The sequence below is a fragment of the Mytilus edulis genome, chromosome 5, assembly GCF_963676685.1.
Source record: "Mytilus edulis chromosome 5, xbMytEdul2.2, whole genome shotgun sequence".
Classification (NCBI taxonomy): Eukaryota; Metazoa; Mollusca; class Bivalvia; order Mytilida; family Mytilidae; genus Mytilus; species Mytilus edulis.
Genome location: NC_092348.1, coordinates 35,409,928 through 35,428,958, shown reverse-complemented (window position 1 = coordinate 35,428,958; position 19,031 = coordinate 35,409,928). Strand labels below are relative to the sequence as shown.

General features: G+C 31.0%; 1 protein-coding gene across 25 annotated transcripts in view; it reads left to right on the top strand.

The window, feature by feature from the left end:
• LOC139523528 (uncharacterized) overlaps positions 1-15,118 on the top strand; it is a 38,864-nt gene extending 23,746 nt beyond the window's left edge. For 8 of the 25 annotated variants that reach the window (XM_071317612.1, XM_071317615.1, XM_071317610.1 and 5 more), the window contains 11 exons: positions 385-417; positions 756-788; positions 1,232-1,252; positions 3,583-3,876; positions 6,686-6,784; positions 9,179-9,247; positions 10,201-10,227; positions 10,811-10,951; positions 11,582-11,837; positions 12,749-12,997; positions 14,234-15,118. In XM_071317612.1, coding sequence (XP_071173713.1) covers positions 385-417; positions 756-788; positions 1,232-1,252; positions 3,583-3,876; positions 6,686-6,784; positions 9,179-9,247; positions 10,201-10,227; positions 10,811-10,951; positions 11,582-11,837; positions 12,749-12,997; positions 14,234-14,325 — 1,314 coding nt within the window. In that variant the 3' untranslated portion in view covers positions 14,326-15,118. Of the gene's footprint in view, positions 1-384; positions 418-755; positions 804-1,231; positions 1,253-3,582; positions 3,877-6,685; positions 6,785-9,178; positions 9,248-10,200; positions 10,228-10,810; positions 10,952-11,581; positions 11,838-12,748; positions 12,998-14,233 lie in introns of all 25 variants that reach the window. The other 17 variants (XM_071317608.1, XM_071317617.1, XM_071317614.1 and 14 more) reach the window with 6 other exon arrangements.
• The last annotated feature ends 3,913 nt before the right edge of the window (positions 15,119-19,031 follow it).

The window sequence follows — 19,031 nt, the reverse complement described above, 5'->3', positions numbered from 1 at the left end:
AAAAAGAAAGATAACTCTGGAATAATCCTGAAAACATCAGTCGCACTAGGCATTTTAAATTTACAAATTATTACAGTTTTGATCCTGCTATCTATTATTTTTTTTTTAATTTACAACCATCGGGTATACGCCACTTTTAGTTGTAAAACTTTGAAATTTTCGAAATACTTAGGATTTTCTTCTCTAGGGATATATTATCTTAGCTGTTTTTGGCAAAACTTTTCTGCATTTAGGGTCTGCAACTTTATTTTGTTGTGTTAATTTTACATTCGAGTGTGACTGGTGAGTCTTTTGTTGACGAAAAGCGCGTCTGGCGAACATAATTTCAATCGTGGCATCTATTATGAGTTTATTTACTAAAAAAAATTACTGTATCCTCCACAGTTTTCACAGCGAACCAGAGGGCAAATGGATAAAGTGAGTATTGTTCGATATTTGATCAATGAAAGATATGACACGTTATAACAGAATATTTAGAGATAATAAATAAAAATAAACAATTGCATAGTATCAAATATTCCCTAAAACCTATAGTAAATTATCAAATCCTGAACCATTTTGGATGGAAGACGAAAATATATTATCAATTAAACGGTTTTGAAAACAAAAGATGATTCTTAGTAGAATTTTGTCAGATTACCTTTAAACACGTTTAGAATATGTTTTCATAGATAAATTTCAACTGAAAATGTGTTTTTTCTTCCATATGGAAACGAACAGACTTGTAGTAATTGTTTTGTTATTTATTTTTGCAGCCAAAACCATATAGAGGAGAGATTGATAAAGAGGTAAATTATAATAATGTGGTACTTACAAGTAGTCTTTTTATTTCTTTTTCTTTATTCATTAATGAACAAGGTCAAAGAGGCTTTATTTATTAAAATGGGATCCTGAATGCATTCCCAAGTATTAGTTAATTATTTTGGGGTTTCGCTTTTAAACTGTTTTACCAATTAATGTTTGCAAATTGCATGACGATGCTCCGCAAGTAAAGACTAATACCACCCACTGAAAGATATCATTACTTACTGAACTTCTACGAGCAACTTCTTTGTGTTATTGTTTCATTCACGCTGTTGGGCTTTCCCACTTTATATCGTTTTAGGTGTATTTTTTGTTAATCAACCATTGTTATATTGTAGAGCTGTGAATTATGGTCATGAATCCCGGTAACAGTGATAAAAAATTCATATCTAATATAACCGATGTTAATTCTCATTTCCGATTTCAGATGGACTCTTTTCATAATAAGGTAAGATTAACCTTTTCTATTCATTATCTAACCTTAGTTTGTAGACTAAGTGTTTATGAAATTTGTAGTGAATCTTTCATGGTATTCTTTAATGAGTTGCCTTTCGCAAAGCAATTCCTACTCGCTAAAAGTTTTCATTCTGCTGGTTTAGTATAATCTCCAATTTCAGTTGTTTAGCGTACATGCATGTAACTTTTTTCATTATTCATTTCAAACACACGTTTTCTGTCGGAAAAAAAATCTGGTTGCGCAAGCCTTAACCTTGTTAGAATATGAAGTTATATCTTTACCTTTTTTAAGTTGTTTATATGATATATTGAAATAATAATTATATCTCAAGAGAAAAAAATCATTCTTTTTATATATTATGGGCGATTTATGATGCAGTGAATACTGTATACCAATGTTGTTTGGAAATATATTATTCCTTACCGAAACGTAATCATTAGCAGAAATTGTGAAAAAAAGTAATATTTGAATTTTAAATGGTCTTAATGTTTCCTAACTGTTAGTATTTTTTTCTCTCCATTTTTCTGAATTATTTCATAAAGTTACTCTTGTTCAGATCAGAGGCTTTACTGGAAATATATATTTATATTTTTAATTAAGTTGTATTCCTTAATAAAGAAAAACAAGTTACATATTCCTGTTAAATTTTAGTTAAAATGTCTTGCAAGAACTTTTTTTTTAACATAAAATAAAGTTTCATGAAATATGCTTTTGACCGACAAAGAATTTGTAATTTTTTTCTCCAATATTCATCGAGATGATATATTTTATTCTAAAAGTTGAATGTCTTGCATTAGCTACCTTATGAGTTGTTTGATGTCTTAATGCATGTTTTCTTATTGTATGGATTTTCATCTTTTTGTCTTGAGCTTTTCTTGTCAGCTTATTTAATATATTACCTCTGCTAGATCAATTTTCATGTTAATAATACATGCCGGGAGAGTTACTATCTAATTCCAAAAATAATAAAAGTGGATAAAGATTATAATTTTGTTTCTTTGGTGCTATTTTAACATGTTTAGAGCATCATTTCTTTTTGCGTATTTTTCTTGTTTTGCTATGATGTTGTTGAATTGAAATCAATATACATGTTTACTTTGACGTAGAATAGATGACTGATTTCTTCACTAGACATAAACAATTTGTCCATAGGAAACACTTGACTCTTTCACGAGAGATATACGATTGATGTTCAGGACTCACTTGCCCTCTCTATATCTGTTTGACTGTTTGACTTAATGTTAGAATGCATATGGACTTATTGATAGGTATCCTATGATCAATATTTAAATTTCTAAAGGATTTTGAATCCTCATTTTATCGTTAAATCTATTCAAAATTTATCATTCAAATCATATTTGTTTCGGTGTTGCGACCAATTTGGTGTTATTATGCCCAGTTTTTATGCCTCTGTAGATTTATCTTCACATTTCATGCGCCAGTAATAAATATAAAAGGATCCTTCATGTATACGTATGATATAAATAGCAACCTTCTGTACCTTGGCACAAGATTATCAATTCTATTTTGATGTTTGAAAGTTTATAAAGTTTTGTACTGTTGTTGAACAATATCAGACGCTAGATGCAGAAATTAAAGAAAGTTAAATGACGTCCGTTTAAAATCCTGTTTACAATTATTTCATAACACCTAAAATTACAAAATGTTTTATATATAAAGGGAAGCGATTACTTTTCCTTTTATACAATGATATAGAAATATTATAGAGCGACGAATATTCTTAAAGTTCAAACAAGTTGTATATGAATGTAATTCATTTACACTTTTGACTGCCTCAAAAGGTAAAAATATCCAACAATAAATGTATTCAAATACATTCAAACACATATAGATAGATTGTTGACTGTTGACGTTAATTAAATTTACCTGAGCGAGATGTACATATCCCTTGACAACATACGTTGAAATATTCTATCAATGATTTCTGTCTTCATCGGAAATACAATATTATAACTGGATCTTATAAAACTGCCTGAAATTAGATTCAAAACAAAATGGCGGAAAGGTACAGAACATACGATTCTCGCCTTCGCTTCTTAGAGAATAATCTTGTTAACCATGATGGTAAACTCGACAAATACAAGTCTAGAAACGACACACATTCGGCTAAACTTAAAATGATGGAGAGAGAATTACAGGAAGTTAAGGCTGAAAATGATGTGCTATATGGTGAAGTTGTTGCTTTAAAATCAGATGGGATAAAAAGTAGAATGGAAAATGAATTTCAGCGTGATGTTAGATCACCACAAAGACCAATTTATGAACAATATAATACGAAAAATGATGTTATCAATTCACAGATGCAGCATAATAACGATGCTAGCAGAATAGTACCACGACTAAAAGATGATTTCGATTATGAATATGACTTCAACGATGTAGATATTCCAGAATCGTCTAGGTTAAAGGGATACTACCGATTTAAACAAATTCCATACCACAACAGAATGCTTTTAAATGACAATTATGACAAAATAAGCCCACCAGGCGCTGCTCAACACAAAAAAGATTATAACAGAATTGAAATGCATGAAGGCAATTTCAAACCATACGCTTCACATGCTTACCACACACATCTGACGAATCGTAATCCGGTAAGATGAGATCTTGTTTGAATTCTTAACATCTCATTGCTTACTGTGTTAGATAATTCTTAGATTAACGTGCTTTCTCTTTCTTATTTTTAGTCTTTTTAGTTTAACAAATTACTAGAGAGTTTACTAAAACAGAGCTTTTTTGTTTAGATTTTTCAGTTTTTACTATGAGATAGATGTTTTTTCTTAAGCAAACAAGGTTTAGAACGTGGTTCACTTGTATTCTTTGTAATAAGTTCATTGCTGCTGATTTAGATTGTTGTGTTCGTCATCGTCATCCATCTGATGCCAGTGTCATGTATGGATAATTTCTGTCGTCATCGTCAGCGTGACAATTTTTGTTGGTTCTTAACTTCTGCGTGACAATATGCCACCCAATTTTCACAGAATGTTTCTAAAAGACAAGAATGTTTCTCGTGTAATATATTTTTTGAATTGGATTGATTGTATGTGATTTTCAAATACAAAAACATTGACTGTAATATATCCTTTTCAGAACTCATACAGTTCTGCTTACACTAGCTTATTAATCTACAATATTTGAACATTAGGTTGAGAGATTACGACTAAAATCGACACATTCGAATCACAGACTCAAAGTTTTGTAACTGCTAATTAAGATTTTGATCTTAGTAGTTTTATTTTGCTTTTTATTATACCAAAACATTAAATTACTTTTGACTGATTATGATATTTGATGAAAGTTTTCTACACTCGTCTTTCTGAAAAGACTCATATTTTTATCAAAAGCTTTATAATTTGATTTGGCTGTATCATTAGAAACCATAACAAAGCGCATTTCACGTTCTCATTTTTTTTTACCGAGATGAGGTTTACAGAGACTGTAAATTAAGAAAAGATCCATGCAAACGTATTGATTCTTTGAGGAAACGTGTTATCAATTTCACACTGTAATAGGATCTTGAATATTGTCTTTTTTCCGTACTTATATTGATTTTCTTTTGAACGCATTAAAACATAACAAAATATGTATGGTTATACAGTTATTCATATTGGTCTTTTATCCTGTCGGTACTTATATTCTGTCAATCTATTAAGTGTGTTCTTCGTGCCGAGTCCATTACCTGCAAACTGATTTTACAGTTTAGTGTGTGTGTTGTGCTGTTATGCCACTTTTCCAGGTAAGGGTAAAATGGTTGTCATTCCGGATCTTTAAAATATATATATATGATATATATTTTGCACATCCTGAAATGTATAGGTGTCCTTTAGTTCCTTAGACCTTCGTTAATTTTGTGGATATTTGTCTTTATTTGAAATTTGAAATCATACCACACTTTCTAATTTTGATACGGAACGGTAACCATTTACATATGCTTGCTTTCGTGTTATTCTTGTATCTTTAATCTGGAATATTTAGCAATTTTGATCAGCTATCACATGTTGGATTCAAACTTTGTGCTTTTTAATTTGAAGCTGATAAAGTATTTGTATATACCTCATTGTGCACATTATTGTATTCCCAATCCTTTCATCTCTTTTGTATGTGCCATTATGGAATGTTTAAAAAAAAAGACTTTCATGTCGTTTTATTTAAACCTTGGTCCTATTTCACTCCCTTTCTATTCCTTTGGACTGTTTGTATTGAATGTAAATGTGTATGTCCATAAACATGTAGCCTTTTGTTTGCATTTACTTGCTTTAACAAGAAAACCTGAATTTAGTTTGATTAAAATGTATTTTTAATAAGTACTTCGCTAGTTTAATTGATATACATTCATGCTTTTTTATCCATGATAGTTTATTGAAATTAAAATGTATTTTATATTGAACTTTTTGAGATTTATGCACTATAATCTAGACAAGTGTGTTAAATAAAAGACGTTACCTGCATGTATGCTGTAACAGCACAGAATGAATTGCAGTGCTATTTACTTTGTTGTGTAGAGTTACGCTAGATAATTTTTCATTAGCTTGACTTTAATTATAACATGTTACCCAGCTTTAAACCTTGAACCTATATACTGCTTTTATAAAGAAATTATTTGTTTTATAGTTAAATTTTTAAAGAAAAACTTGCATTTTTTAAATGAATGCCATTGGATATAAAACAAAAAATATAAAGTATCAACTCATTTCTTCTGTGTGCTCACAATTACTAGATAAACCATTTCTAGAAAATTTGTTACTGACAACAAGCCATGCAGACACTATAATGTATCATGCATGTTTATTATCTGCGTCAAATTGTAAATGCTTATTCATTGCATTGCGAAACAATTCAATTCAATTACATGCATTAAGAATTTCCTATTCGTAAGTGGATATAATGGAAACAAATGACGTCATCACAAATGTGAATGATGAGACCGCACAACCCCAAAATGTTGATTCAAATGTTTGACGTCATGTGTATCTTAAAAAGATTAAACGCATATAATTGCATCACTGCATTTAAGCTGGTTACTACAATTTGTCTTTCTTAACGATTCATATCTGATGTAAGTGGGCCACACAGCAGTTAATGATATCTGTATATACTGACATCGCCCTGTGTATTTGCTGTAGTTACAAGTTGCTCCGTCTTGTACGCTTACGAGCACTATTTTACCATCGTATATACTTCAGCATTTCACTTTCCAGTATTTTTATTTCTAGATCTGATTTTTGCTTTGAAATCCTTAATTTATAAACAATTCACTTAAACCCAACTTTCAACTCCCCTCATGTCTAAATTATAATACTAGTATCACTATTTGATGTTGCCATCTCCTTGTCATTGCTATTTGATAAAAAAAAGTTTGGGCTAGAAATTCCTTAATACAAGGAAAAGTAATACTGCTTTTAGACGCCTCGTGATATTGAACAGCCGGAAACCCCGGATGTACCACGTGATAAAGATGGACGTTATATTGATGATATATATCTCCGTCCTGAGGAGAAACAGGTCAGAGGTCATATAGCTAGCATGTGAGCTTGTAATTGCAAGTTGCTGTGTTTAGTTGTAGCTAGAGTTTGGTTAAATAAAAGAAAAACCATCTTTTTTTGACGTTTTAATCATTTCAAGCAATAGTGTTTCTTTGCTTTCATTGGCATATTATGTTTAACTTGTCATTTCACAACCTCTAGGGCACACCATAAATAGCATATGCACTGTGCTTGAGTTGGCTGCGGGCATTAAGAAATTTATGCACTGCAAAATTTATTGGCAACAATAATGTGTATAACAACTTTTATATTTACGATTGAAATGGTTTTGCAACAACTAACGAAGAGCTTCATTTAGTGTTAGATAAATTAGGTACAGACACACGTATTACATTATCTTTTAAACAAGTGCTTTCTTATGGAGGTTAAATGCAATTTTAATAATTTTATAATTGTTTGTAACAGAATGTTTGACTTAATGAAGAAATGAAAAGTATCAATTAGTCATTTTATCTAAATTCTGTACAGCAGTGCAGAACATTTCAGTATTGCAACTAATTGAATAGACATTCCTGTCGTTTTGTTTATTCAATTAGTAGCAAATTCCGTAGACTTAATTTTATGGACCTGTCCTAAGTTAGGGGCCAGTTGTTTAGTGGTTGTCGTTTAATTGGTGTGGTTCATAGGTGTTTCTTGTTTAATTGGTGTGGTTCATAGGTGTTTCTTGTTTAATTGGTGTGGTTCATAGGTGTTTCTTGTTTAATTGGTGTGGTTCATAGGTGTTTCTGGTTTCTCTTTTTTTATATAAAGATTAAACTATTGGTGTTCCTGTTTGAATTGTTTTACGTTAGTCATTATTTATAGCTTGTTGTTTTCGGTATGAGACAAGGCTCCCTTTTTAAGGACGTACTTTGACTGATAATTGTTATTTTGTAACTGATGTGATTTGGATGAGAGTTGTCTCATTGGCACTCATACCACACCAACAGTAGTATTACGGTGTTCAAATCTCATCAGTCGACGTCCATTAAGTAAATACAAACCAAATCACAGACAAAAACTAGTGTTATAATAACCTAACTCTTAACGCTTACATGTACAATATAAAATATTCAATGCTTAGATACGACAGGTTGGTAACTCTTAAATTATGACAACACAAATATAAAATGCATTTAAAAGCCATTTGGTGGTTTTATTGGCCATTTGTTGGCATGATTGAATGTATGTAACCATTTTCTTCTTTCGAAACGACTACGATAACAAATGTTTGTTGTGTTTGTGTTTTGAATGATGTCTTCACTTATACTTTGTGTAAAAATCTTGCATGTGTATTATATGTTGATATGTTTAGTAAATCTAGAGATTGAAAAATTAATGATTTTTGGACGTTCAATATTAAACGGTATTTATTACCAATGTTATTTCAACTGATCGGGCGGAGCTTCTGTTTTAATTTGAATAAGGACAGTCTATTTGAAGATGTGTGTGACAAGAATGATTGCCGTTATCATTATTACTGATTTCTAATCACCTTTCACTATCATCAAAGGAATTTAAAATGACTGGACTTCATTGATGAGTTTATCCTAAAACACCAATCGATAGATGGACTGGTTTATTGTGAGCGAATTGGTTAAACTCCGCCCAGTCAAGTGAAAAAAATCGAGTAATACACAACAGCTTAATTATTTTTATAAAAATGAAATTTTATTTTTAACTTATATAACATTTTCATGTGTTCAACATAGATAGTTTAAGCTTTATTACAATTGCACATAAGCTTTCCCATACTTAATATTAACTGCAAGCAAGGCACCAGAATAGTTTTGAATTAATGCATTTTAAATGAACTTGCTAAGGAACTCAGGATCACTTTTTATTTAAATCATCCGCCTTTGTATTCTAGACATAGCCATATTAGTTTACATCTAATAATCAGTTGTACCCCAAATCCATTTTCTATCGCTTGAGTTTAATATGTGTAATAGCAAACAGAAAAGTTATAATGTAGAAACATGTTAACAAGCAATAAGTTCAACATTATAATTCAATGGCACGTGCAACACACATAACGCTTGTTTAGACTAATTTTAAACAGATAACACTTGTCAGTAAAGTTTAAGCGTAAAAAAGAACGTTTGCATAAAATGATTTCACGTGGTATATTTCATATCTATATGTATTTAGAATGACAAATTTTGTGTTAATATAACAATGTTCCTCTTTTCTCTTGTACTATCGACAATATACTATTCTGTAAACTTGAAGTATCAAGCGCATACATGAAGGATAATAAAAAAGATTTTTGAATAAGAACAAAAACTAACTAAGCTATGCAATGCTCTGTTTCTCGTGAAACATGATGCTTTATAGTGAACCAATATATTTATTATCTGTTTATTTGTTATAGGTCCGACACAGGAATATGGAATTTGAATATGACACTCAACAACGCCTGCCACTAAACATTGCTCCACAGGTATATTATCTATATATCATTGTATTGGTTATTATCGCACCGGGGGTAATTTATCACGTTGTGGTTGGTTTAACGCCATCACGTGTTGACCCCCTATGAGACCGTAGGGGGATAGTAAATTTCATAGGGTGTTTATGACGCGTTAATGGTGACGTCATCTATTAGTGTTGTTGTGTTTCATTGTCTATTTTACAACAAAAAGCAGCAGAAAAAGTCCAGCGTGCGATAAATTCATTATACGGTTAACTGCTGACCCCCTAAGGATCCATAGAAGGTGAATAAAATCCATAGGAGATTCGGCCTGCGGCCTCACCCCCTATGATTTTACTAAACCTCTATGGATCCGTAGGGGGTCAGTAGCGAACCATATAACTTATAGTTGTGGTACCTTTGTTACATGACAAGCTTAAGTAAACAATGCCATAAATTTAATAAAAAGCTAATATGCATATATATATATATAGTTCGTTCCATTAGGAAAACCGAGTAACACTACATTAAAAATGTTATCCCAAAGTTGTAATACAGGCATTGACTTCCTTAAAATCCTTTCAACTGACCATGCGTCTCCTTGAAAAGTTTTATCGATACAAGCTATGAATGATTGTTTTCTGTTTGTATCTGAGAAGAACATTATTTTCGTTTCTTTAATGAGAATTTACTTGCGGTAATCTTCACGCAAATGGGTGTAAACACAAAAAATATAGAAAAAAGTTTTGTTAAAAATTGATTCTTTCAGATGTTCATTCTATTATTCAAAGCTGTTGTCGGCTGTTTAATTGTCTTGAAGTATGTAACATGGTTGTAAAACGTGCTTACAGTTGAATTTGGGCAGATATTTTATCTACCAACATTTGCGCTTTTAATGTGTAAATATTAATTTAATTTGTTGTTTTGAATGATTAAGGAATATATCATTTTAAAAGTATTGTTTTAATATACTTATTTCATAGACTGACTACAAGTCGAATATCCAGCGAGTAAGTAAAACTATTTATAATATTTTAGATAGAAAATTTTTTGTATTCATAACAAAAACTTTAAAGTTTACAGATAACATTATTGTTTTATGATTATAAGGTCAATATAACTTTGTAGATCACAATATTTTCCAATTAGCGACATACATGGTACTGAAAACAAACAAAAAGTGTTTTCAAGATTCAATCCTCCATAGAAAGTCTTTCAATCTATGACATATCGCTTGCCAAATTTGTGCAAGAAACTCAAGATTTAAGCCCTTGAAGGAAAAATCCAAATGAATATTCAAACACATAACTCGTCCCATGCCGTTAGTCTTGTGTTTACTCATTGATCTTTCTTTGGGCATCATATGAAAAAAGAATGACAATATTGTTTTTTATTTATTGGACTATCAGTGGCATGAACATCACAAACAATTTTTTATTGCTCGGAACAGAAACTGATAATTATTTCGATATTCGAGTTTCTTTATTTTGATTTTAAGTGTTCATATAACTTTATCAATTGTTTTCATATATGTGGACTTGAATGAGCATGCATCGTATCTTCGGTTGTATTTATATCTGCTTTTTTGTTCAGCCTGCTCGTTCTGAAAGTGGAGCTTACCTGTTTATTAGAACTCCGAAGGATGCAATGTTTGATATTAAGAGATCCTTCCAAAGACACAAGAGTATTCTAAAGATGTCTGGTCACTTAAAAGGCATAGCAACTCCAGATAAGGTATAGTAATCATAAACATCTACTTAATGTATTGTTACCAATCTTTTTAAGATCGATCATCCCAAATTTTTCTTAAACTCTGAAGAGGAAACTCGTGTTATATAATGTAAATATTTTAAAGATTTAAATGTACGTGGAGTAACAGCATTTCAAAGAATAGTTGGTCCTTCGAAAAGGAATGAACCAACTAAAAAGAGAATTTAGTGTTCTGTAGAAATGAGGTTACGGGTAATAAACAACACTATTTATTATAAACAGCAAAACACTATGGAATGTTGGTGATTAAAGTCTTAATCTTGGAATAGGCATGAATATGCATGTAAAGTAAGGCGTCATCTAAATCATTATGTCATCTAAGCGATATCTTAACGAGATAGCATTTATTCGTAATACCGTAACACTTCAGTTGCTTAGCCACGTTAGATCAGATAAATTGTCAATGAAAATTCTTGTCGCTGAGGTACCTTTTAATATATATATCTAGATTAACTACGTCGAGTTATTTTCAAGATATCTAAACATTTTAATGAATTGAATACAACGTGAAATAAATGAAAACATAATAAATATTTGAAACTTTATAATAATGCATTATTTGATATAAAAAAAATACTATTTAACATTTTTCAGATAAGTGTAATGGGAGATTTCACAAACTGGCATATAAAGTCTCCAATGATAAGGAAAGGCGACTACTGGTATGAGCAAACTGGAAGTAGAAACGAGGAATATGCAACAGACTACGTCATATTGTGTCTATGGTTTCCATCTGTGGATCAGGCTAAAACATGGGTTCATTATGATGTTGACTTCAAGATTTCCTCCTTCCCAGAACCATACGGAGTGGAACTACTTATTTTACCTATAAATTATATTCCTATGAATGGTAAGGAATTAATATTCATATAATTATATTCTTTGATGATTGAATAAATAGGTTCCTAGAAGACAAATATATATCACTTTTGGTTAAAAATGGTGTCACAAGATTCTAGTATCCAATACATTTGTTTGATAAGGAATGTCTTCATGCCAGGATAGTAATCGTAGGGCTTTTTCTGGATATATTTTCTTTATTTTTTATTTAGATACCATTCAATATCTTGTTTATATTGTTATATTCCGAGAACGATTACAAGTACAAAATAATGTATTTAAGATATGTGTTCTTTTTACGAAGAACTACAATAACATAAAGAAATGTATTGGCTTAATTTGGTTGCATATACATTAAAGCAGAGAGCAATTATTTAATAGTGAATATACAAAATAACAGTTTAAACCCATTCGTTCGTCGTTTTTTTTTTATTTATATGTTACTGATCCAAAACCGCGTGATTGAATTTTGTGAATCGTTTACAGAATTGTACTCATTAATACAATAATGTATGTTTGGACACCCTATTTTGTTTTGTAATTTGAATGATTATTGAAATGAAAGTTGCCATGACAAGGGTCTTGTCGTATTCGAATACAGTACATATTGTCCGGATATGGCTTTATTTTGTGACATTATTGGTTTTGATTAGCTCGTCAACGTTTATATAAGTTTTGGTTTTTCGAATAGTTTGGCCTCAAGCATCACTGAAAAGACATTTATTGTCGAGATGCGCATCCGTTACAGTATAATTGGTACCGTTAATACTATCAACAGCATCTCTTCAAATCTAATGACGTGTATTATACATGTAGGACGTTGTACTTGTTCAACTGAATATTTGAGAGTAATTATAGTAATCAAACTGGATTTAATGATTTAAATTAAGGAAGTAACAAAAACTTATTACTTTTTTTTAGATATTGAATGCAGTACCTATGTAATGACAGAATATCCAGAAGTTTTGAATAAACAAGCGTTGAATAAATATGTAAAAGAACCAATGGAAGACCTTCTTACAAAGGATAGCAAATACCAGAGAGGTGAACCGTTTGTTGTCTGGACTGACAGGATAGTTAATGAGAGAGGAATGTGGACAACGTCACGAACAATGGTGGCTGTTCATAGATTCAACTCATTAAATCAAGCCAGGGAATTCTACAATGATCGTAAGTGGTTGCACAATACAGATTCACGTTAATGTGGAGAGTTTAAAAACATGTAAATTAAGGGAACTGTAGTTTACCGATGTTCAAATCTCAATAACTGCTGAAAAAGACCAATCAGACTAACAAACAAAAACTAAGAAATCCGATGAACTTCAATAGGAGCGAGACAAAAAAATATAGTGTTCTTAAGGTGGTACCTAACACTACAGGGAGATAACTCTGTAAAATCAGCTAAACGTTTTAATTACGTTGTGTTGTTAAGGAAATATTAAGCTTCTCAATTATCAAAATTGGTGTTTGTCAAATTGCTATGTAACCAGTGTAATTTTTCTGATAAAACGGTTGGTTCAATGTTTTTGAAATTTTTATATTTTTGTAAAAGGGTCAAAGTATATACTTTGACAAAATTTTATGAATATTAAACAAGCCAAATTAATTTTAGTTAAAGTGTTGGGTACCACCTTAAGTAGTTTTTTTCTATGGTCGGGTTGTTGTCTCTTTGGCACATTCCCCATTTCCATTCTCAATTTTATTCCTATTAATTCAAAAACCGACGACGTTTTTCGTGTGTGTATCATATTTTACTTGGTGAAAGAATGACGTTCCCGGCAGTTTACATAAAATCCCAACATATAGTCATACGAAATTTTGTACAACAGTATAATGTTTTATGTTTCTTCTAAATCTAAACCTAAAATGAAGAACTGGACCTTCCTTCACTCTTCTGAATACTCGAATCAAAAGTTACCTTGCAGCCAAAGTTTAATTGCAGAGACCAAACAAATCCCCAATGAGATCATTTCAAATTAATTATATATATACAAGTATTCCTTCAGCAATAAAAATGTTACCAACTGCCCGACGACGACGTCCACAAATATTCACCTTGTGGTTAAAGTTTTTGAAATGTTAATAACTTTCTTACATTATTCTGAATTTCTACCAAACTTGAAAAGAAGCTTGTGTATGTAAAGATAATATCTAGAAGTAAATTGTGCAATCAAAAGATAGTATTTAGTGGAAATGTTTTAATACTTTTTCTCCCGTTTTTCGTTGAGCCTGCGACTATCAGCAAAAGTAGGCGAGGAACCCTTACGAATTTTGATATAAACACTCTGAATATTGAAAACAACCTCTGACATAGCAATGAAGTTACTTGATTGTTTGTCTCGCTGAAGCAAACCTCTGTTTTAATTGATAAATGTAACAGGGAATCTTTTTTGTTTATCTTTTCAGCTCGAATAGAAAACATGAGAAGGGAATTGAAGGACATTACAAAAGGAGGAAGACATACAACAGTAATGTTCCAGCTAGTTGACTTTGTCTAAACTCAGATGGAATATCAGAACTCACTCAAATTCAATCAAAGTATTGGCTGTGATGAACTAGAGATTCTGTGATTAAACTGCATATAATTTTGTTAATATGTCATCTTATTTATTACTTTTTTTTATCCAAATACATCTTGTTTCAACAATTTATCAATAAGCATGAAAGCAATTAGTTATATGTGTATTTCGTAGTACAGCTGTGCCCTTTTGAAATTTATTTACAAAAGTTGCAGATTCATGAAAAGAATGGAATAGATTAAGTGTAGAAGTGATATCCTTCAAAAAAAGAATCAAATATTGAAGTACTTAAACGATATTATTATTAATCACTTCTTATACTATGTCACCTATATTGTACAATTTTTAATTTTAAGACATTGTTTAAAACTTCTTCTCGAAGTATCAATTAAGCATATATTAGTACTACAATTTGAGTCAATTTTTTAATAGATATTATCAAAGACTTAGCTGACTAAAATGTTTGGACTTAAGATATCAGTTCATTTTCTAACTATATACTATCATTTTGTCATATCTTCTGATAAAGTAGTAGTAACAAAGTCACAAGTGAATTATCTTTCTTTTACCACCAAGTCAGCTGCACTACTTTTAATCTTATTATTCACCGCCGAGTAGTTTACTTTATATTGCACAACAAAACACTTCATCATGTTCTTTGTTACAGCATAGTATGCATAAGCATCATTGTTTTATATACCTGGGTTATAATTGTCCAGAAAAAGTTGTCAGTTTATGTTTTATTTATATAATAAAGAAGATATTTTCATTAGTCTGTTTTTTCAATATGGAAGACATGCATGTACATTATTATCACTGTGTCGGGCATATCGAGTAAATAGTTCATAATAAATTAGAATTACGAATTAATTCTCGACAATAAATGTCTCTGCATCAAGGTTGAGACCATATATTAGAAATCTGAAATATAATACAAATGTTGAAAAGGCAATATAACTTAAATGTTAAATGGACATGAACGACAAAATGCCTAAAAATGTATAGCCAAACCGGGCATGGAATCATAGATTTTCGTACAAGAGAGTTACATTTCGTAATTTAAATAATTTCAAAAATTTTAAAACAGCAAGTGTGACTAGTGTTTCTTTCTTTAGAGTTGCACAAGGAATACATTAATCATATACATTGTTTCCTCGATATGTTGTTGTACAACAATCGATCATTTTACGACCATGAATTAATTGATTATAGAATTAACAAATTCTTTGATTGGTATAGATTTTTCATGTTGATATCCTAACTGTTTTTATTGTTAAAAAAAGTGAAAGACATGAATAGGTGGTTAAAAATCATATATCGAAGATGGTCTTACAATATCATAGCCCAAAAAATAATTTAAAAAATATAATATAAATATAACAGCTCACACAAAACTAAAGAATCAGAAACACAAGCAATTCTTAAACAGGTTATGAACTTATGTTTTCTATTACACCAGGGACATCTGTCGTTCAGTGGGAAGTCGTATTGTATTGGCTGTTTATTCGACACTGGCGAAAGGGGGGGGGGGGGAGTTGAGGGATATAATTTTAGTTGTCTTTAGTTATCTTGCCTCTGCAAAACTTCGACTAAATACTTCAAAGATTTGCTAAATGCATAATGGTTATCTGTCCACGAATATAGTCCCTAGTGTGGACAGTGTGTTACCTGCCACTTTTTTTTTATACCTATTCCAAATTCATTTCTTCATGTGGTATGCCTCAAATAGCAAGTAGGGGACGAAATTACACTGTAAAAATATTTGGGTAATAATTTTAAAGTAAAGTAATAATTTGGTCAAGCTGAAAAAATGTTAGAAATAGCACTTCGGAAGCTGACAAAAGATTTCAAGACCCCCTTAACATGAAATTATCCATACTTTGAGTTAGAGTCGATGAAGTTTTCTATTATTTTAATAGCATTTGTCCCAAAAGTACAACACTGTGAAAATATTATTGAGAAAGCGAAGGTGGGATTTTTTTTTTATTATCATTTATTGTCTAAGAGTAATGCACAACAAAATAACTGTTCTCGGACCATAACAGTGTTTTTGAAGATAATCCATCCTGTTGTTTTGAATTGTGGTTCAATTTTCATCGTAACCGAAGATAAGAGAGTCTTCTTTAGTTATGAAAAGTGTCAAAAAATTTACGAGTATTTTGTATTGGTAAAGACGATGATTAATGTGTTAATGATATAATAATTACCATGATGCTTTTTCATGTGGTGATAGAAAAGTCTAAGGAACATTATTTTGCATTTTTATGATCTTACCATTACCTGCAATTTTCTGAATGACAATATTTCCAATATTTTATTTTTCAAATACATAATATTTGTAAAAAGAGCCTAGTCAGCTTCAGAGATGTTTGATTTAATCATTATTATAAAAAGTGAAAACTTTCAACCTTTTTGGTATGTATCTAATGCATAAAATTTAATCTAAGTTTGAATAATTCGACATTTTATACAATGCATGCATTTATGAACTGTATTCCTGTCACGTATATTGTCATTTTCCCGGTTTTTTAACATTGTCATATAAGCTGGAAGTTTGACTAGCCATTAAACCAGGTTCAACCCGCCATTTTTTCTTAAAATGTCCTGCACCAGGCTAGGATTAGTGACAGTTGTTATTAAATAGTTTGTTTCTATGTATGGCGTTTGTTTTTGTTGCACTTCAGTGTTTCTGTTCTTCGGTTTTCCTTATAGTTTATGTGTCCCCCTCGATGTTAGCTTGTAACTTGGATTTGTTTTCTCTCAATCGATTGATTACTTTTGAACAGCGGTTTACTACTGTTGCTTTTATTTGTACATTAAATTGTTTGAGAATGATCGTATCAATGATAATTAATGTCTTTACAACAGAGCGACTAATATTCTCGCGGACGAAACGTCAACCTAGTTGTTGTTAATACTGATCAGAGATACAAGATTATTTCTTAACAACGATTTCTTTTCGAGCTTTTGTAAAATTAGAAAAAAACGGGTCAAATGAGTTCACCATATAAACCCATCATAGATACCAGGATTAAAATTTAATATTTACGCCAGACGCGCGATTCGTCTACAAAAGACTCATCAGTGACGCTCGAATCAAAAAATGTTATAAAAGGCCAAATAAAGTACGAAGTTGAAGAGCATTGAGGACCAAAAATTCCTAAAGTTTTGCCAAATACAGCTAAGGTAATCTATTCCTGAGGTAGAAAAGCCTTAGTTTTAAAAAAATCAAAGTTTTGTTAACAGTTAATAATTGATAATTATGAACATATCAATGACAACTCAAGTCAACACAGAAGTGCTGACTACTGGACTACATCACTTCATTACCCATTCCATGATATTTTGTTTGTTAAAATCATCATTGTAACTCTTTCAATACTTATGGGGAAAAGTTGTCTTGTCAAATGAACATAAAATCAAACTAATTTCATTTCATTTTTCAGTTACCAACTAAATAGATAAGCGTTTCTCAAGTCAGATCGTGTTAAAATTACACCACATACCACTAGTGCGACCTTTGTGGGTGGTAAGAAAAGGATTATCATGATCGTTTGAAATTAATGTATTAGTCGATTTGTCAAGTCTGTTTGAGTGTATGAATCAAATTAGATGGAATATTAACAGATAATTGATGAAAAATTGTTTTCGTTATTCAAATGAGTGGGTTTTTATTTTTTTATTTTTTGGAGGGTGATGGGCCTATAACGTATAAGTTAACAATAGACAAACTAATCTAATGAAAACATTAACAATACCAATTTTCCTGCACCAGATGCGCATTTCGACAATACATGTCTCTTCAGTGATGCTCGTGGCCAAAATATTTGAAATCCAAAGCTTATATAAAAGATGAAGAGCTATAATTAAAAAAGGTCCAAAAAGTATAGACAAATCCGTGAAAGCAATCAGAGCTTTGCATGAGGGAGATACATTACTTAATTTATGATAATTTCTTACATTTTGTAACAGCAAATTTTAATAACACAAAAAATCCGTATTTTCATGCCAATGCCAGTACTTCTGGGCTGGTGATACCCTCGGGGACTAACAGTCCACCAGCAGAGGCATCGACCCAGTGGTAGTAATAACATTAACAATACCAATTTTCCTGCACCAGATGCGCATTTCGACAATAGATGTCTCTTCAGTGATGCTCGTGGACAAAATATTTGAAATCCAAAGCTTATATAAAAGATGAAGAGCTATAATCAAAAAGGTCCAAAAAGTAAAGCCAAACTGTTTCTGTTTAATAAGAAAAAACAGAATAAGGGGCTAGTCTTCCAGTACCGTGAATAACAATTATATCTGGGACTAAACTTAGCGTACTTGTGATGCGCTTTAATTGAATATATACAGATTTTTCGCAGAAATTTGTTCAAGTAGCAGAAACATTTTGCAATGTGAATATCAATGTTTGTTTTGTATAATGTATCGTTTCCATATATAAGACAAAAATGTCAAAGCGGCAATAGGTTTAACTGAAATAGACAATGATTTTCTATATAAGGAAATGTCTGTACCAAGCCAGTAATATGACAGTTGATATCCATTTGTTTGATGTGTTTGAGCTTTTGTTTTTTGCCATTTTATTAGGGACTTTCCAAGTCGAATTTTCCTCCGAGCTCAGTATTTTTTTTTAATTTTACTTTTACAGAAAGCCACGTGCAGAAAGCTGACAAACA